The 22,241-nt window shown below is 38.6% G+C and overlaps 1 protein-coding gene across 1 annotated transcript in view; it reads right to left on the bottom strand.

Annotated features, from left to right (window-relative positions):
• Positions 1-2,531: 2,531 nt before the first annotated feature.
• Positions 2,532-22,241, bottom strand: part of LOC149199599 (ATP-dependent DNA helicase Q-like SIM) — a 391,868-nt gene continuing 372,158 nt past the window's right edge. Inside the window, exon 16 of the mRNA XM_089400631.1 lies at positions 2,532-3,231. Coding sequence (XP_089256757.1) covers positions 2,884-3,231 — 348 coding nt within the window. The 3' untranslated portion in view covers positions 2,532-2,883. The remainder of the gene's footprint in view (positions 3,232-22,241) is intronic.

Genomic DNA, 22,241 nt, shown 5'->3' on the forward strand with positions numbered 1-22,241 from the left:
ACACCTTCATGTTCTACTTTAAATTCGGGCATACCTGTCATCATCTTCCTCACATCAAGTAGAGCCTTATAATGTAGATGAGAAAACCTCTGATGCCATAATTCAAATTGAAGTTATGTGTTGCAAGACATAGCTCCCAATGGACTTTCTCCAACTTGATATAGGCTATCAACCATGAATCCATGTGTGAATGCATCTTTGAAATTTGTATTCCACACACGTACCTTTCCATCGATGAATGCCACCTTGAATCCTTTGTCCTCCATTGCGAGATAGTTACCAAGTTTTTCTTTAAATCGGGTACATATAATACTTTTTGTAGATGAATGGTGTTACCTTGATTCAATTGAAGAGTAACATTCCCAACTCCCTTCACGGGATAGGTGGCATTGTCTCCTAGGATAATTTCCAAATTTGTATCATTTTCAATCAGATTTGAAAGAATTTCCTTATATTCAGTGAAGTGACTTGAGGCACCACTATCAATCAACCAATTTCCCAAGGTATCCGGAGGAGAGGTAGTAGAGAGTGCAGATATAAGATAACATTATTTTTGCTTGTTATCAACAACATTAGATTCATCAATCAGATTTATCATTGAGCTTGTCATTCGATTTGAAGTGGGATGTGGAGGCCATTGACTCTTGTCCTTGTCCAACAAATCTCAGTGATTTCTCTTTTCACTTTTGCTTGGGCTTTGTCTTCACCTCAACTCTGATAACATGTTAAATTTAGATAACAATGGTATGTTCTATACTTAAGAGCAATTTACTTCAATTTTCTTACTAGCCCAATATCAATTTCCAGATTAGCAAAATGAGATTGAGAGGTGTGTCATAGATATCAAAATATAAAGTGCAACATTAGATTATGAAAGTTTTGGAACATAAGCTACATTCTAGATGAGATTGAAGGTCTGGGTGTTATAGATATCAAAATGTAAAGTGCATCACTAGATTATGAAAGCTTTTGAAATAAGTGAGATGTGAAGAACCCTAATAGCAACCAATATCGTCACTATATGAAATCCTACTTAGAAACGTTTCCATTATAATATTTTGGAGTAATTATTTGTTCCTTATTTGTCTTTATAACCATAAACCAAAATTATTTAAATGCAACTTTAAGCTTATTGAGCATTTATTAGATATTTATTGAGCCAATAAGCCAAGTATCAATACCATATAAACTTATCATGAGACCTTTCCCTGTACAAAACTCAATCCAAAATTCAGGAAAGTTATGAACAACTAAGAATCGTCACTATGGTAGTTTCAACGTATTAATATAAAACACAAAACAGTACTTGATAATACTATTTTCTTTTCCTACAAATTCAAATATATGATGAACCAAAAATTATTGAATACATCTCTTTGTGCATCACCACATGCAATTACTTCAAAATCTAATGACCTTGGTATTCATATCATATACACTTATCAAGACACCTTAGGTTCTACAAAACTGACTCAAAGTTTGAAGAATTTTTTTGAAAACCATGAAAGAAACACCAAAATCATTCAATATGCTAGTTTTCTTTTCTTTTGTTCTTTGTTTCTTATGTTTTGTGGCAATCAATTTTTCTTTTATTACTATGAATTCCAAAATAGTAAGTGGAAGTGTTATCTTCTTCTTTTGTGGCTCCGAGATAAAATTTTGTGATAAAACAAAAGTTTGTTCAAGCATAGAAATAGCATGGTAATTGAGGAAATAAGAGGCTTGCAAAGGAATGTTATGCTTTATTTTGCACTTCTAAATTGGTTGGTTTTGTATTTATCACCACATCGACAAACATTGTGTGGGAGATTTGACATTTTTTACACATTGAACCACGCTTAGCCATACATGAGTATAATCTCACATACACTTCAACAAATCCAGATAAAAAATAACTGAGAACATCGGTGCCAAAAATGATAAAAATCCAAACTAGCATAAGGGTCTTTAAGTACGGGTCACTGATCATCAGAAAATTTATCACCTTTTAAACAGCCATGGGAAATAAAAGTGAAACAAATTGAACAAAAGAATTTGTGGACGTAAAGAATTGAGACAAAATATAAGCACATGGTTTATGCCTAACCTGTCTCGGCTGAATGGCCAACCATTCAGATATCATAAAGATATTTCCATGCTTGGCTTAGTCAATCTTACAATTCTAACAAGCATGTAAAATCCATTCTCACATCCAAATCCTGAAAAAGCTTGACCATGCATCCTTGGAGTGAGTAGAACTGTAAACTAGCCTTCTGGTCTTCTAACTTTTATAAATGTTGCAAAAACATCACCTTATTCAGTATTTTCTACATCATTTTGCTTGCTATTTAGCATTACATTGAAAACTGGTTCCAGGTTGCTTACAAAATCACCATTTCAAGGTCCTACTAAGGAGACAAGTGCTTCAGCTACGGCTTCAAGTAAAAGCAGGGCCTTCCTCCTTGTTCTCCTTTTACCATCTTTTCCATTCAAGTAACTAATAGATTGACATTAGTCGCTTGAAGTTGTTTCACCAAATTTTAATAAAGCCCTTCAGTTAAACTCAAAATACATGCTACATAGTACAAACACTAATTCATATTAATCTTGGATGGACTGATATCCACAAAAGGCGAACAGAAAGATTGTAGTTGGATAGATCTACCTTCACATCCAAACAAATGTAGGTTCTTTCTGTTGTTCTTCACACTTTCTTAAAAGAGATTGCATCCCTTCTGTACCACGTTAGTTCATATAGTTCTTCATGATACAGTGGTCTTCAATGCATCTATCTCTTGCCTCTACTGAATGAAAATATGAAGGTTTCTAGGTCATTATTAAATGTTGACTTGCATGTTACCATCAGTTCCTTTATTTATTCACAAATTTTCCTTGGTTATGCTGTCAATGATTTTTCCTTGACAGCTTTGCAGATAGTCTTCCCCTTACAGTATTTGAATCTGGCCTTGACTTTCTTGATACTCTCTTACGCTTCCTTCCTCGCCTTTTTCTACCTTTTAGGCGTTGCTGACGGATTTCTGGGTCTGCCCAGTCACTTCCCCATTCACGACTTCTTTGAAAGTTTAATTCTGGCATTTCCATTGCCTGGAGCATATCGCCTTCAGGAAACAGATGCAATGTCTGTACTCCATCTAAGCTTGCCTGGCTACTGCAACTTTTCAAAAACTCTAGACCAAGAACTGTAGGCTCTGGGTATTTGACTGTGAGAACTCTCCGCTGATTTTGCACTACCTATATTACAAGCAACACAATTATATATGAGCTAGCAAAATTTTCAGATTGCTTTTGATTTAGGAAGGTACAAATATTAATCAGGGCCATAATATTCATGATTAGATAAAAGCATATTTATCATGTACAGACAGCACAATGACAGCCACGACAAATGTAGTAACAACTTTTGCACTCATTAGAAGCCAAGGTAGGAGAAAGATGACAAGAATCATACCAGTAACTAGATATGACCAGAATGTTTGAAGTCTAGTAAAATGCTACCACTGTTGGGAAATAGAGGCAATATTTTCAAAAAAGTTCCAAAAGAACATTGTTAGGATAACCTCTATAAGTGCACATCATTATTAACGAAAGTATTACAAGCATCTACGTTAAGATGGAATTGACTCCAGTGATAAGAAACATATTATGTCCAACCAAAGAATCTGGAGCATTTCACTATTGGCAGACAATGAATTCAGCAGTAAGAATTTACACCCACACACACACACCAAGATCTGAAATGAAAGGATATGTTGAAAGGTACTGGCATCTCAAATATATTGCTTGTGCAGGGTGATGAGACTTAGTTTACTGAACATGTGTTAACCTGTATTATAGTTGTACTTCTCTATTTTGCATTTTATCCTTTCTATTTGGTGACTTAATCTAAATTACTCACTCACCCACTTACTGTATTTTACTGGAGACAAGGTCAAGTTTCATCACTCTCCCCACCATTTTGGACTCTCTATACAGTAAAATAAATGAATGCCATGTATGTACAGTTCCAGCAATCTCCTTTCTAATGCTTGCATACTTGCTCTCTTATGTTCTCATCTGTTAGTATTAGCGTTGTTCATACTATGCTTATATCACAGGATGACACGATGATCCGTTCTTATGGTCACAACTATATACACCATTATATTTATCTATAACTACTGTATAGCTATTTAACAAACCCTCCTTTCTCAAGATTGTTCTAACTTCAAGCATGGGCAAAAATGATACTCCCTCTTGATATTAATAACACCTTGCAAGTTTGGCATTGAATTTGGCAATGGAATTTCCATACTCATATTCAGCATGGAATCTTCCACTCAAACTCAGAATTGAATTATTTTATCTGGATGTCGTGAACAGTATTCTTTCTTCACTTTGACTATTTATGGATTTTGGATACAAGTGGTTCCATGGTTGATTTTTGGTCAACGAAAGCACTGCTCCTTTCCAGTTAAGCTTTAACTGAAGATAAATTAGAATATTTCTATCTCAACCCCAGATCTATAAGCAACTAAAGGAATAAAAAGGAAACTGAGATGCAAATCTCTTAACATGTAAAAGATCTGAGGTAAAAATAGATCTATGCTGGTTTCTCGCTCCTTTTTTTTTTCTTTTTTTTACATTATGGTAATTAATAGTCAGCTTCTACATTGCAGGCCTCAAATTTCTTCTAAACTCCATTAAAAGTGTTATTTAATGTGTATAGAATTGTTGATCCTTTGTTTTGAAGATGTCATTTGGAAAAGACTCTGTAGAAAACAAGCAAGAGGATGATGTCTTCATTTCATAAATAGATATTCCTTGCTTAGAAATATGTTCTTCATTAATAACTGTGGGAATTCTCATTGTTTTTTTCAGTCCATGTTTATGTATTGTCAACAATTTGTGAAGGAATCCTGTTTTATTTTGAAACTTTTATCCACAATATTATGGAAGTTACATTTCTCCTAATTTCCAAAACAAAAATCTTAATCTTTTCCACAACCGAATTTTATATGAGTGCTTATGGGTCAACTAATAATAAATCCAATTGGTAAATCCAATTGGCAAACTCAAAAGGAATTGTCAATATATTGTAGTACCCTGGTATTAACCCTCAGAATATACTAGATCAAATTAGTCACATGTTTTAAAGGCATGGTTTTAAAGGGTCGAACTGAATTGACCCTTTAGACTGGATCTGTGAAATGCTTCAAAAATATTTCTCGCTCACCTGTTAACACAGGGACTTGTCCTGGTGTTTGGAGATGCATTCAGAGACCATTTATGGCAGATTTGGCATAGATGGAGATTTCAAAGGACTGTAGTCTGGATTGTTTCACCCAGATGTGGTTCATGATTAAGTTTCTGAAACAAACCCTTGAACGGATCAGGATCTAATGGGCAAGTTTCTTCAGACCTCAATGCTCTTGCAATCATCAGCACCTGTTTGTATGAGATGATATGCCGAAGGTCAGCATCACAAGATGCCCTATGGTCTCTTTGTTTATTGTGAAAATTCTATCACTGCAACATCTGACTTACTTTGCCTACTTATTTTCAATAGGTTATTAATTTCCTTCAATAACATTAAAATAAATTCTGCTGCAGATATCACACTATAATACAGAAACAAACAAATGCACAAGAATCAACACATCAACACAGATATTTGGACAATAGTCCCCGGAAAAACCCAATGTGGGAAAACCGGTGCAGCAAGGGAGAATTTTATTATTCAACAATTCTTCAATACAACCGGGTGCCAAACTAGCTTACCCAACAGAGAGAAAAATTCTCCAACACTTCTCCCAGTCCTAGTGTTAGCCTGGCTGACCTCTGCGTAACTCCCAGACACTCTGCGTTAGCCCCTGCTTGTCTGCGTCACCCATGCAGGCCCTCTAGTGACTGCACAGTCTCCTGTTGCCTCAGCGTCTACCTGAAAGGCCCTATGTCTGCCTCTCCTGCGTCTGCTCTGGTCTTCTGTTATTGATCCTGACTCTCTGCTCTGTACTTGCTGCCTCCTGCTACTCTCCATACCACTAGTTCGAATTTCTCAGCTAACCACACTCCAGAAATCGAACTGACTAGTCTCCCTTAGTGTGTTCTCCAACTGACTCTCAAGCCTCTTCTTATACTTTTTCTCGTTGACAATTCAACAGCCAAGATTAAGTCCCTAATCAACGACTAAGATTAGATCTGGCTTGATTCATGTCTTTTGGACCATTTTAACTCAGTGTTATATTAATTCACATTAATATTTTTTTTTCCCTAAGTTTATGCTTAGGAACTCCATTAAAAGTATTAATTATTTTAATATCTTTCAAACTGGTTAGATTTTGCCCAAACCATTTCTGGGTCTTGGAGATCTCATGTGCTTTAGCCTCTCCACCAATTTTCATGGCTAGAGCACATTCGATGCTACCCCAAAATAAGCACTCCCTCTTAGCGAGGACTGTGCTCTAGTAATACTCCTTACTGAGTATCCTGCTCATCCGGCATAGGTCCCTATGTTGATGCCAAGCCTCCTTGCCCAACATCCTCTACACTACTGCATCCTGTACTGCTGCCCATGGCTCTGCTACTGACACTGTTACATCTGTACGACAACTCCCTCTACATCTATGCTGCTGTTGGTCCTTTTCTCCCAACACTGCGTCTGCACTGCAACTCCCTCTGCATCCATGTTGCTATCGCCCCCATTTCTGCGATTGAAATGGGTTCTTTATCATTCCCATCTTTTCCATGAGGTAATCAAACTTTGCCCTTCCAAGGGCCTTGGTGAGGATGTCTGCCACCTGTTCTCCTGTAGGAGTGTAGCTCAACTGTACAACTCCTCGTTGGACATAGTCTCTGACAAAGTGACATCGGATATCAATATGCTTTGACGATCATGAAACACTGGATTCTCAGAGAGCCTGATGCAACTTTGATTATCGCACATGATCCTGGTCGCCTCTATTTTCCTTCTGAATAGGTTCACAAGCAATTTTCTAAGCCATATGGCCTCACATGAAGTTGTGCTCGCCGTCGTATATTCTGCCTCCTGGAAACTGGCAGGCTCCCCATTCTGCGCTACTAATGCCTGATATCTATCTGGCTGTTTTCACTCCCTCTTATTGTTTCTTGGTGCACCAATGAAGTCGTATGCATCTCCCAGAATCTGACGAAGTTCCTTGCTAGTTCTTCCTCTGCCAGCAGGTGCCTCTATTAGCTCCTCCTCATCCTGTGAATCTTCTTGATCTGAGGAAGAATTCTTTACTTCTATTGGTTGAAGAGGTTTAACCAATGACGCTTCTTTTGACTGCTCCTTGGAAGGCATCTCATGATATTTTTTGAAAGCCCTATCCTCCATGAACTTTACATCTCATTGAACCACTACCTTCTTGCTCCCAGGAAGATAGATTTTGTATGCCTTAGCATTCGCACTATATCCCACTAGATATCCCTTTTCCGTGGTTTGATCCAGTTTCTTCCTCTTTTCCTCAGGTATGTGGCAATATGCTAAACTCCCAAATATCCTAAAATGACCGACTTCAGGCGTCTTCCCTGTGAAAACTTTCTCTGGAGTAATCTTGCCCAACGCCCGATGAGGAGTCCTATTTTGAACATAGACTGCTATGTTGCATGCGTCTGCCCACAGGAATTTTGGCATATCCTAATCATACATCATGGCCCTAGTTGCTTCTACAATAGTCTTGTTCTTCCTTTCTACTACTCCATTCTGCTCCAGATTGTACGGAGCTGTCTACTCTCTTCTGATGCCTTAGCACAAAAGTCAATGAATTCCTTATCGACATACTCTCCTCCATTATCTGTGCGCAAAAATTTTATTTTCTTCCCAGTCAAATTCTCCACCAGAGCCTTGAACTCTTTGAATCGACAAAAAACCTCATCCTTGGTTTTCAGAAAATAGATCTAAGTTTTCCTTCAGTGGTCATCAATGAAGGTAAGGAAATACTCGACACCACTAAGAGCTTTGGTGGACATAGGTCCGCAGATATCTGAGTGTATCAATCCTAGTACACTCTTGGTCCTGTGTTTACTCTTAGGAAATGCTGCCTTGGCATACTTTCCTAGAGCACATCCTCTACATACATCATTTCGTTCTGTACTAAGATCTGAAACTCCTGTTACAGTGCCCCTGAGAATTCTCAGAGCCCCATGGTGCAAATGTCCCATTCTTTTGCGCCATAGTTTGTTCAAGTCCTTGTCTCCATGACTTCCTATTAGTGCCATTAGTGATTATAGTTGTAATCTGTACAACCTGTTACTTTTGATCCCGATCTGCACTTTCTTTTTCCAGCTCAGGTGTTTGACGTATACCTTCTCCTTGATGAAGTAGACGTCATAGCCCTTGCCTTGAAGTTGTGACACGGAAAGTATGTTCATCCCCAATCCCGGTACATGTAGCACATTTGTAGTGCGGAACCGTTCTCCAGATTTTGTTTGAAAAACTATGGTACCCTTCCCTACTGGAGTACACTTTGCCTTGTTCCCCATGGTGATCTGAAAGTTCATCTTCTCTTCTCGATACTCTGAAAAGCATTCCCTGATTCCCGTCATATGCCAAAAGGCTCCATTGTCTATATACCATACTTCTGATGATGCAGAACTAGTCATACAAGCAACTTCTTCTTCCATCCTGGGAGGCAACATGGAGAAATCGAAATCTCTTGTGCAATTTTTTGAAAATTTGTGTGAGTCCCCTGACGTGGATGCCTCTGCATCATGGTCTCGACCCATAACTGATTTTCCCTTCCTATCTCTGATTACTTGCACTGATACCATGTGAAAATTCTATCATTGAAACCTCTGATTTACTTTGCCTACTTATTTTCAATAAGTTATTTATGAAATTCCTTCAATAAACATTAAAATAAATTTTGCTACAGATATCACACCATAATTCAAAAACAAACACATTCTCAAGAATCAACACATCGACACAGATATTTTGGACAACAGTCCCCAGAAAAAACCCAATGTGGGAAAACCGGTGCAGCAAGGGAGGATTTTATTATTCAGCAAATCTTCAATACAATCGGGTGCCAAACTGGCTTACCCAACAGAGAGAAAAATTCTCCAGCACTTCTCCCAATCCCAGCGTTAGCCTGGCTGACCTCTGCGTAACTCCCAGATGCTCTGCGTCAGCCCTTGCTTGTCTACGTCAACCCTGGGCCTCTTTGCGTCACCCATGCAGGCCCTCTAGTGATTGAGGAGTCTCCTGCTACCTCATCTGCCTGAAAGGCCCTTCGTTTGCCTCAATTACCTCTGCGCTGGTCTTCTATTGCTGATCCTGACTCTCTGCTCCGTACTTGCTGTCTCCTGTTGCTCTCCAGACCACTAGTTCAAATTTCTCAGCTAACCCCGTTCCAGAAATCGAATTGACTGGTCTCCCTCAGTGTGTTCTCCAACTGACCCTTAAGCCTCTTCTTATACTTTTCTCGTTGACAATTCAATGACCGAGATTAAGTCCCTAATCAACAGCTAAGATTAGATCTGGCTTGATCCATGTCTTTTGAACCATTTTAACTCAGTTTTATATTAATTCACATTAATATTTTGTTTTCCCTAAGTTTAGACTTAGGGATTCCATTAAAAATATTAATTATTTTAATATCTTCCAAACTAGTTAGATTCTGCCCAAACCATTGCTGGGTCTTGGAGATCTCACATGCTTTAGCCTCTCCACCAATTTTTGTGGCTAGAGCACATCCGATGCTACCCCAAAATCAACATTTATCTTTGTAAAGGGTCATTTCTTGGTATTGTGCGAATTGGCAAGCAGCGGTGATGAAGATTGATCTTCATGTTAAGGAGTGTACTTGTTATGAAGAACTTTTGGGGTAAACAGACTGGCAGAAATGGTTTCCTTCATATAGGTTGTCATGGCATGGTTAGCAAACAGAAGAACGAGGCAAGTTGTTACCATTAATTATGGATTGTTAGCTTCAACAGTATGCCTTTGTTTAGATCAAATACAGGGGCAATAATAAATCTAAGAGTTTGGGCCAACCTGTGTGGAAAGACTAACAAATTTGAAGGGCTGGGGCCTGTTACTCATCCACATGTCTGGGTAACCCGAGGAGATTTTTTTTCCTATGATGCAGTTTGCTAGCCAACAGTCCTATCATAACCCACAAATAGCCAGCCTGAGATGCCTCTCGTCCACTCTTTGGTCAGTGCATTGATTCATCCAGCTTGGTCATTCAATACAGGTAGGTCATCTACTGTGAGCTACATTAACCATTTTGTAAGTGTGTACATTTAATGTTTTAAGGGCATTCTAGTATGGACTCAGGTGCTGGAAATACTAAGAGGGGGGTGAATCAATATTTTTGTTCACTTAGTATATTTTTAACTTCATGGAGCGTTAATTAACATCATCATCAGATGAAAAATAAATCAACAGTAAGCAACATCATTCTACAATGCACAAATAAAAATAGACAACAGATATTTAGGTGGAAACCCTTACTAGAGAAAAATCACTGAACACTTCCTAATATTTGTCTTCAATCAAATTTACATCAAGATTTTCAGCTCCAACTGAAGGAGGCTCCTAGTTTACACGTTCCAACTTGAAGGACGCTCCAACACTTTGGTTTACCAGCTGCAACTGGAAGGACACTCCAACGCCCTGGTTTACAGGCTCCAACTTGAAGGATGCTCCAACACCCTATTTACCAGCTACAACTGGAAGGACGCTCTGACGTCCTATGTGTTGAGAAATCTAGGGCATTATAATTAAGGTGATTTCTCTAGATTAGTAATTGCTTGTGAGTATCTTTTACTTCATTGGATTATGATCTTTTCTTTGTTTAAGTTATTAGTGTTCTTCTTCATCAAACAACTACCAATGCACAAACATAAATAGACAAGAGACACAGCATGTAGTCTATTAGCCAGGGCCAAAACCTCTCACTCTTTGAGAGAAAAACCTGCACAAATTCTTCTTATAGAGATTCCAATTAACGAATACCAAGACCAAGACCCTTGACCTAGTAGACTCTCCAAGACCAAGACACGCGTCCTCTTCCATCTTCTCGTTCACTCTTTCTCAGTTCCTTCTACTTCAGATTTCGCATTATATGTGATGACACCCAATTGTGATCACTGTGTTTGTCAAGGATATCAAACTTCTCCTCTAGCAGTAACACCGAATCCTGAAGACATATTGCTGCCCTTTGAGACACCACCGAGTCCTTCTTCCTTGTAACAATGATGAGATCTTGTTACACACATGTGACCTTCCTCTTGTGCAGCACCAAACATAAGACACCCTTGTCACTGTAATCCAAACTTCTGTTCCTTTTCTCGTCACTGTAACATCTATCTGAACTTAGACAGGGATCCGAACTACTGTTGACTAAGATCATCCCCAAACAGAACCTCGCAGTCCCTTCTCCTTCCTATGATCACATCGAACTTATCACTGCTATGTTTACCCAAAATCACAGAGATATCCGAATTATATTCTTCCACTATCCATGCGAAATTTTGTCTCTATGACCACAAAAATCAGAGAAACATATCCGAAAACTCTGACTATAGAATAGGCTGAGGTTGCTATATATAGTGGTATGTCCATATATATAAGTCGACGTGAGTTTATGAACCAGTGTGTCTCCATAATGAGAAGAAGACATGAGTTAGTTTCTTTGACTTGAAGTCGAAATGAAGAGGAAGACTTTGTGCTTGTCGTTGGAGGGCTATTATAGACTCATACAAATTTGACATATCCCAAGAAGGGTTCTTCATACACGATATTGACTCTTTGACTCTAATGATAAATCCTATGGTTCTCAATGGATGCCAACTAGATAAAAACTCTTGCTCATGTAACCCATGAAGTAAGGCATTACAAAAACAATTTTATTCTTTTCTTTTCATCATTTACAAAGATCATAATTACATGTCATTATGAAGACCGAACCTAGTTACATTTTATAACACTATGCAGGCTCAAGCCTACCCTAGCACCACCCAACCACCCTAATTAGTTGGCAGACTGTGTTTCATGATTTTCAAATTAGATCCACCTATGTTCGATATCAATACAAAACAACCTACAATGCAATCTTTGGTCAATCAAACTTGCCTCTACTCAATCAACATATCAACATGTCATCAACCATAGTCTTAGGTCAAACAAACATTGAAAGCCCTAGCATCTATCAACTGTCCACACATATCAATAAACCTGCTCAATGTGCCTCTGTCAAACTCTTGGTAATCACATGCACAATCAAATCTGTTGTTGTACCAAACCTTAGCTGGACAACCACAATACCTCTGTGAAATTCTTGGTAGTCACATGCACAATCAAATCTACTACTAAACCAAACCCTAGCTAGACAACCTCAATAGATCTGCAATAATATCATCAAACTCTAATGGATGTAGATTTTGGCACAAACCTTAGGTCATCAATCCTACAATAGTATGAATAGAACTTTCCAATCATAACGACATGTATTCTATCTTCTCAATGCTCTGAGACCATCAAACCTTTCTTTGCTCAAACAATCAAACCCTAGCTCAAATTGGCAATACACAAGTGAACTAAGCATAGAATAATCAACTTGAAAATATATAATAGGGTTTTTGAACATCAAAGATATATCAATGAAGTTTTCATGCCTTCAAAAAGGTGTCTCTGAACTGTGATTGTCCAACATCTTCCGAATCTTAATTTGAATGAGTTATGATCTCAAAAATAAAAATGACTATAATAAACTATATAAAACTAACATATTCAACATAATGATTCTTTATGAACATCTCTCAATCTTTCCACTAGATTCTGGCATTGGTCACCAGAATATGTAAACAGTGCGACAATTTGACAATTTATTTAAAATCAAAATTAAAGTGGAACTTGTCACTCAAACACATTGCAATGTCCATTCTCAACTAAAGTTTTTAATATAATAAGTTGTCAACCATTGTGCATAGCTTCAAACGAGTGTGATGGTTAAAAATGATTCAACAAAACTAGGTGTCAATACCTCACTTTTTATCGTGGGATGTAGTTAAATATCAACACAAAGCTTACATTGTGCCTTTATGGCTTAGTTTTAGGGTTAGGCAAATCTCTGACATGTCAACACTGACCTGCAAGCAACTCTGCCATCGAACTTTTATCAGGAGATTCTTCCACTATACCTCCTGTTGACCACTACATGTCAACGACCCATAATAGTACACCCCCTATTTTCGCAAAAGGGATAGCACCTGATCGATGTGTTTGTGCAGCTTAGTTATCATCATCAGCCTGATTTCCAAGATGTTATAATGTAAACCCATTCTGCATGTATATGATGTAAATAATCTCAGCAGATCTGTGTCATATATGTAATGGCCTAGGTAAACCTACTTTTCTGGTGACAATCTACATTCTGGGAGGTTTTTTGTCTCACCGATCCATTCTCAGATGGCCGGCAGAGTTTTCCTTCAGTCTTACCCCAAAGTCGAAATGGATTTTGTCACTGAGATCTTAGGTGAGTCCTAGTGTTTTAGATCGAGTCTATGTAAAAATGATTTGAGAATAATCCTAACTATTTGGTTAGGTTATTTTATTACAATTTACTTGGTTTGTTGGATTATATTTGTGTCACGGAAATGGGTAGTCTATGAGAGTCTATTACAAATAGGTTTTCACCTTTATGATGTAAAAGAAATATGAAAAACATGATGTCAAGTGTCTTGAGGGTTGGAAAAATAATTTATCCCCTCATAGGTTAATTGATTAAATTTTCTAACCAGAAAATTAATTAAAATCCTAAGCCAGAAATTTAATTAATTCTAGGTCCTAGGTAAATTTAAATTCTCCAAAGACGAAATTCGTTGGTCCTTAAACATTAAATTTTAAGAGGTCTAGGGACTAAGGTAAATTAATTATTTTGATAAATTTTAAACTTTTGATCCCTTCAGTTATGTTAAAGTCAAAATTTTGGGGAAATTTACTCAAAAATTTAATTTTTGAGTTAATTAAAATACATTTAATTGAAAAAATCGAATTTCCTTAAGAATTAAATATTTCGACGGATGAGATTAAGAAAAATTTTAATCTTCATCAAAGGTCGAGATTGTTTTGATGAGGATCACTCGAACTAGTCGTTGGAGGATTTATCTTTAAATAGGAAGTCATTTGTCAGTCGATCTATCCCATCTCTAAGTCATGTGCTATGTAAAAAGCTCTTGTGTAATCATTTTCTAGATAATAAAGAAAGACTTTGGGGTTAATTTTCATTGGTGTTACTGTTCATGGGAACACTGTAACATGTGTTGTTTTCATGCATAATTTTTTTTAAGCCATTGATGATAGCTTCTGAAGAGTGATTTGAGTACAGGTATCTTGCTCAGTCGTTGGTGTTTAAATGATAATTTAAATTTTGAATGTAATAGCAAGTATCTCTATTTGTCTGAATCTTATTATCATTTTCTCGCTCTATTTTAATGGTTGGATTGAGTATTGCACAAAAATCTTGACTTTTAGATCCTCGGGTGTTAAGGGAAGTTTTCAGTTGAACCAGCCAACTCTCAATCTGTGCTTTTTGAAGAGCTCAACTAAATTAGCTCCGGGCTTATCATAAGATTTTTTTGTTGGAAATACTAGGGGGGGGGGGTGTGAATCAGTGTTCCTTTTCAATTGTTACTTTTACCAGTTATATCACTTATAATTAGAACACAAAATGAAAAATAAGAATAAATACTTTTATTAATCTCGATAAATCAAGTACAATGTTTGTGTAGGGCTCCAACCCCAGATGAAGACATCGATCTTCAATCTCCCAGGCTCCAACCTGTATTGTGCCAAGCACTGACTTGGACTTCCAAGGCTCCAACCTTGTCAATTTTGAGGCACCAACCTCAAGGGCTCCAACCATATATCTGGTTTAGGCTCTGACCTGGTTTCTTGAGGACTTCGATCCTTTAGGGCTCCAACCCTATCCTCCAAGGCACCAACCTTGTCTTTCCAAGGCTCCAACCTCTTGGGCTCCAAACCTCAGCTTCACTTTGTCAATATTTATTTGGTTATAATTCACGGCTCCCAATGTTTTCTTCAATGAGCCCTATCAATCTTCGTCTTCACTGTAGTCTCCACATTATGTCATCAATGACAACCTTGAGCTTCACATGAAGGTGTCACCACAACTCTTCATGTTACCCAAACAAAACTTCTTGAAGGTCACCTCATGATGGCTTCAATGCATCATGGTCTTCAATGATCTTTCAAAGTGTCTTCAATGGGCTGCTAGATGACTCTCCAAGGTATGCTCAAGAATATCCCCAAGGAAGCTACAAATCCACAAGATGAGTCTTCAAAGCAAAGCTTCACAAGTTCCAAAGATAATCCTTCAATTTGTCATCACAACAATGTTCCACAATAACTGCCAACCCAAGTCTGCTTCTAGGACTGTTTCAAGATGTCTACATAATGCTGCTCTAAGGTTGTGTCCAAACAAACTGTCAACTCTTCAATGTCTGCTGCAAAGGGTCTTCTACAATTTTTGTCCAAAGATGTCTTTAATAATTCTTCAAGTAGACTTCAAGAATGTTTCAAGGAGGTCTTTAATACTAGTTCTAAAAATGGCTTCAATTAGTGCTTCAAAATCTGGTTACACAAGTTATTCATTGTTCATGCCTTCAAGTTGTTCAAAGGCCACTAGCTTGTCTATCCCTTCCAAATTTCTACTGTCAAAAGAGTGGAGAGTTTTATAGTTTCCAAGTCTGGAGTGATGACAAGTTTGAGGTGATGTCTTCTTTCACAAGTAACTGTCCAAGGTTCTGAGCTAGGTCCGAGGTATCTACACCACAGTTCAAGCCCTACACAGTGCTGCAATTTCGATTCACTGGTTATTTCTGACGTTTCTGCACTTGTGTCACAAGTCCAACCACTTCCAGAAGAGATTGTTTAAGCCCTTCACAAATTTACAGTTCAATTCTCCACAGCTAGCAGTCCGAGCCTCTTGACAGGAGAGCTTACCACAGGACCAAAGTTTCCAGGTCCACTACCTCCTTAAGTGACTGTCCTCCGATTCTCCATAGGAGACTGACCAAGTTGTTATGACTATCCACTGGTTTAATTCACCACTGATCCGAGGTACTGCAATTCAATTCTGATGTCTGTTGTCCGGGCTTCTAGGCAATAATTCGAGCCTCCAAATCTGAGCCTTTCAACATTGGTCTGTCCACCCAGGGGTAAGTTGTTAATCTGTGCTGTAATGGTGACTCCATAGGTGGCTTTCCACTGATCTAGTCCGAGCTACACAAATCTGAGCTATATTTCTGCTCTTACATAAGTCTGCAATTCGAGGTCACATGTTTGGTGGTCTGAGTTTTGAAAGAGGTATATTTCTGCTCTTACATAAGTCTGCAATCCGAGGTCACATGTTTGGTGGTCCGAGTTCTGAAAGAGGTACGAGCTTCCTTCTGCATTTCTCCACAAGACTGTAGGTATTGTTCTGAGATCTGCACTTCTTTAGCTCTTAGATGATAACCCAATCACAAAAATTACCCCAAACAGTCCTCCTCGACCTCCTATCCTGCTTTTGTTTCTTCTCTGAAATCTTGACCGAAAATTGTGCTTGAAATGAGTGTCTACGCTTTGTATTTATAGTGATTTCGACTCTGGAATGAAGGGACACGACCTTTGGAATTGAGGCTGACTTGATATAATTTTGCACAGGTCGGCTCACTGTTAGGTGTAATTTTCCTTAGTATTAAAAATTCAATATCTCACAAACTACTAGGATTTTTGGGACAAGTAAGAGCTCGTTGGAAAGCTAAAATTATGCTCTTCAAGATGGTGTAGGTCTCATGGTGAGATTCTGCCTCTAAGGTGGAGAAACAGATTTTTTTAATGTGATTGGTCATTAATTAGTGCAGAAATGGAGGACATCAATATTCTTTCATAGATGGGCTTCTCCTTCATGAATGGATTTCTTCATTGTTTTTTCCTTCTACTTTATAGGGTCAACATGTCACCATGTCCTCAAGGTAGTGCAGAGACATGTCATCAATCAAGTGCAGCATCATTTCATCTTTCATCACCGGAGGTAAGGACATCAAGGATTGTGGCTTTTCATCATGTATTCTTTCATTACGAGTGTTGGAGGTAAGATAGTGTATGTCGTAGGGATACAATGGCAATCTTCTAATTATGTACATCAAGAATGGTCATCAAGTGCTTTTAGATAATTAGGTACATGATTGGCACTTCTTCCATCAAGAGTATTTTTGACATCTTCATCATCATCATCTGGCATCTACAAGAATATTTGGCATCCCGGCCAATGCCATATTGACATCAATTACAACCTTGACTAACAATCTCCCCCTTTGTCATTGATGGCAATATTCTTGCCCTTCCAACATTCTCTCCCCCATTGATATCAATGGCAAACGGGGTGCCCAAGTACTCCCCCTATTAAACTGCTTCTTTCCTTTATCAATAGTAGTTCTTCATGCGTATGAGACTCCCCCTGTCATGGTGTTCTTCCTTCTAGTAATGTGGTTCATGATAGATGTGCTTACATTCCTTCATGTAATGAACTCCCCCTGTCTGCACGACCTTCTTTAGCTCATGAAAGATTAGTGATCAAGTGGATGAGATCTTTAATAATAGTTCATGGATGAATAAGGGATCAAGTTCCTCAATGGAATTACTTCCAAGAGACGATCTATCAAAGGATGATTGTCCATGTCGCTCATCAAGGATTTCATAGGGCCCATCCATGACTAGCTTCTGCAAGAATGCTTAATCATCATAAGCTCCCCTTAACTGTATGCATGGTCTTCATTCTGACAGAGTCTCCCCATCAAATACTTAGATTATCAAGGATTAGGTCAACAACATGTGTTGTTGGCTAGAGAGTTCAAGAGATTTTCGGATTGAATTTGCTTCTTTCTCCATACTAGTGTAAATTTCTTCTCTAGCATGGGTCTAGCTTGAGTAGGGGCCCAAGTCAAGTTACAAACATGTGCCATATGTCCAATGTTATGACACTTGAAGCACTCTATATTGTTCATGTATAAAAATTCATGTCTTCTTGCAAAATTCCTTCTCGGAGATTGACGGGGACCATTATAATTATCTTTGTGATATGCCCTACAATCTTTTTCCATGTGCCCAAAGTTTGTACAAGAATAGCAATAACCAAGAAATATACTTTGGTACCTGGGAGAAGAAGGTTTCCTTGATGTACTTCTGAAGTCTTTTTGCCTTGGGATTATTTGATGATATTCATTGCCTTTTGTATTCTTGACACCATTTGCAAGTCTTCTTGGAGTAGGATTTCTTTCAATGTGTTCTTGATTCTTCTCCTTGCCTTTGCTGGAACTAGGAGCATCAACATTTCTTCCAAGCTTCCTCACATCCTTGTTGTTTGAAGTATTAGGGTTTGCATCACTCTTGTTTGATGATTCACCTACATAGTTGAGACTTGATTTATCAAGGGGAGACCTATGATGACTTAGGATGTCATCTAGGGTTTGAGAACTCTTCAAGTTCTTATTCAGCAAGTCAACTTTCTTTTTAAGAAAGACAATTTCTTCTTTCATGTTCTTGCATTCTTCACCCTTCATAACTAGTCCCTTCTTCATTTCTTCCATCATCTTGCTTGCTTCACATGATTGGGCCTTAAGAGAAGTGATTTCTGATTTTAACTTGGTGATGTCATCATCCTTTTCTTCTAGTTGGCATATCATGGTGTTTCTCTCCTTTTCTGCTTCATCAATTTGTCCTATGAATGTCAAAGCTTCCATCACCTTCTCAACTCCTTGTGCTTGTTTCCTTGCTTCTTCTAGTTGAGATCTAAGGGAGGATACCTCTTCCTTGTATTGACCAATCTATGCTTCAAGTTTGTTCAAGCTCTTGTGCCTTTGTTCAAGGTGGCTTGACAAGGATATGACTTCTTCATGATGCTTTCTTTGCCTTATCCAATTGATTTGTCATGGATATGACTTCTTCATGATGTCCAATTGATTTGTCATGGATATGACTTCTTCATGATGCTTTCTCTTGTTTTGATGAAATTCTTCCTTAATATTGGTGAGCTCCTCATCTCTTTCTTGTATTTGAAGCTTGACAAGGTCAACTTCCTTCCTTGTCTTGTCCTGGTCACCAACTTGCGCTTTCTTCTTAAGTTCCTCATTTTCCTTTTTCAAATTGTTAATCTCTTCCATGGCAACCATAAGTTTAGTGAGGAAATCTTCTTCTTCTAGGTCTTCTTTAGCCTTGATGTTATCACTATTATCTTCGGCTTCCTTGATGGGCTCTGGATTTCCTTCTTGTTTTCCATCATTTTCTTGACTAGAGATCATTGTCAATGCTCCTTTTGAGTGAAGATCATGAAGTTTATCCCATATGCCTTTTGTTGACGAACATTTTTCAAAATTGGCCTTCATAGAATCAGGTAGCCCATTCAAGATTGCTTTCATTGCTCTTGTATTATGTTCCTTGGATTCTCCATCCATCATGCTATCAACAATCACCGATTTCTAGACTTCAATGCCTTGAGTCTTTAAGAAATTCCTCATTCTTGCCTCCCATATATCAAAGTTTCCATTGAACAATGGAGCCTTCACAAATTGATTGACTTCAATTTCGGTGGTTGAGGGAGACACATCTTTAGGAGGATTGGAGACTTTCTTCCTTGGCTTCGCCATTTGTGTTCTAATGATCAACCTTCAAGTTGTTAGGCTTTGAGTGAAGGCACTAGCTCTGATACCAATTGTTGGAAATACTGAGAGGAGTGGTGAATCAGTATTCCTTTTCAATTGTTACTTATACAGTTAGATCACTTATAATTAGAACACAAAATGAACATTATGAATAAATACTTTTATTAATCTCGATAAATCAAGTACAATGTTTGTGTAGGGCTCCAAGCCTAGATGAAGACACTGATCTTCAATCTCCCAGGCTCCAACCTTGTCAATTTTGAGGCACCAACCTCAAGGGCTCCAACCCTATATCTGGTTCAAACTCCGACCTAGTTTCCTGAGGACTCTGATCCTCTAGGGCTCCAACCCTATCCTCCAAGGCACCAACCTTGTCTTTTCGAGGCTCCAACCTCTTGGTCTCCAACCCTCAGCTTCACTTTGTCAATATGTATTTGGTTATACTTCACAGATCTTAATGTTTTCTTCAACGAGCCCTATCAATCTTCGTCTTCATTGTAGTCTCCAGACTCTCCACATTATGTCATCAATGACAACCTTGAGCTTCACATGAAGGTGCCACCACAACTCTTCAAGTTACCCAAACAAAACCTCTTCAAGGTCACCTCATGATGGCTTCAATTCATCATGGTCTTCAATGATCTCTCAAAGTGTCTTCAATGGGTTGCTAGATGACTCTCCAAGGTATGCTCAAGAATATCCCCAAGGAAGCTACAAATCCACAAAATGAGTCTTCAAAGCAAAGCTTCACAAGTTCCAAAGATAATCCTTCAATTTGTCATCACGACAATGTTCCAAAGTAACTGCTAACCCAAGTCTACTTCTAGGATTGTTTCAAGATGTCTACACAATGTTGCTCTAAGGTAGTGTCCAAACAAACTATCAACTCTTCAATGTCCGCTACAAAGGGTCTTCTACAATTTTTCTCCAAAGATGTCTTTAATAATTCTTCAAGGAGACTTCAAGAATGTTTCAAGGAGGTCTTCAATACTAGTTCTAAAAATGGCTTCAATTAGTGCTTCAAAATCTGGTTACACAAGTTATTCATTGTTCATGCCTTCAAGCTATTCAAAGGCCACTAGCTTGTCTATCCCTTCCAAATTTCTGTTGTCAAAAGAGTGCAGAGTTTTATAGTTGCCAAGTCTTGAGTGATGACAAGTTTGAGGTGAGGTCTTCTTTCACAAGTAACTGTCTAAGGTTCTGAGCTAGGTCCGAGGTATCTACACCACAGTTCAAGCTCTCCATAATACTGCAATTTCGATTCACTGGCTATTTCTGAGGTTTCTGCACTTGTGTCACAGGTCCAAGCACTTCCAGAAGAGACTGTTTAAGCCCTTCACAAATTTACACTTCAATACTCCACAACTAGCAGTCCGAGCCTCTTGACAGGAGAGCTTACCACAGGACCAAAGTTTATAGGTCCACTACCTCCTTAAGTGACTATCCTTCGATTCTCCACAGGAGACTAACCAAGTTGTTATGACTGTCCACTGGTTTAATTCACCATTGATCCAAGGTACTGCAATTCAATTTTCATGTTTGTTGTCCGAGCTTCTAGGCAGTAATCCAAGCCTCCATCAGATGGATGTCAAGACCGCTTTTCTGCATGATGCAATAAAGGAAGAGGTGTATGTAGAACAACCTCTGGGATTTGAAGTTCAATATCGAGACACTTATGTCTGCAGGTTGAAGAAAGCCCTCTATGGGTTAAAGCAAGCACCCAGAGCTTGGTATGAGAGGATGGATAGTTACTTGATGAAGTTGGGCTTCACTCGAAGCAATGCTGATCCAAACCTTTACTTTAAGGTTGTGGAAGGAAAGCCTCTCATTCTAGTGCTGTATGTGGACGACCTCTTCCTGACAGGTGATGACCCTCTCATTCATCAATGTAAGAGGGAGCTTGCTGCTGAGTTCGAGATGAAAGACCTAGGACTGATGCACTATTTCCTAGGCCTGGAGGTCTGGCAGAGACCTGGAGAGATTTTCCTTTCTCAAGGAAAGTATATTGTGAAGCTTCTGGAAAGATTTGGGATGGTGGACTGTAAGTCCGTGTCGACACCAATGGAACTCAACTTTAAGAAGTTGAGTGGCAGCGCTGCAGGGCCTATCTTGGCCAATCCTACTGAGTATTGTCAACTCATAGGAGCTTTGATGTTCTTAGTGAACACCCGTCCGGACATATGTTTTGCAGTGAATACTTTGAGTCAACAGATGGTTGAGCCTCATCATTTTCACTGGGTTGGTGCCAAGAATCTTTTGAGATATCTTCGGGGCACGATAAACCATGGGCTGAGATACACTGCCGGGAGTGTGATACTCCGGGGATATACTAATGCCGATTGGGCTGGCAGTGTGGTGGATCGTAAGAGCACATCTGGATGCTGTTTCAATCTTGGTTCTGCTTCGATCTCATGGATGAGCAGGAAGCAGAAGTCGGTGGCTTTGAGCACCGCGGAGGCCGAATACATTGCTACTAGTATGGCCTGTTGTGAAGCAGTTTGGTTGAGGAAGCTCTTTAGTGAGCTGTTCCAACATGTGCTAGATACCACTGTAATACTCTGTGATAATCA

Source organism: Pinus tabuliformis, chromosome 2_1 (genome assembly GCF_031772625.1).
Source record: "Pinus tabuliformis cultivar Carrire ecotype Pingquan chromosome 2_1, CPIR1, whole genome shotgun sequence".
Classification (NCBI taxonomy): domain Eukaryota; kingdom Viridiplantae; phylum Streptophyta; class Pinopsida; order Pinales; family Pinaceae; genus Pinus; species Pinus tabuliformis.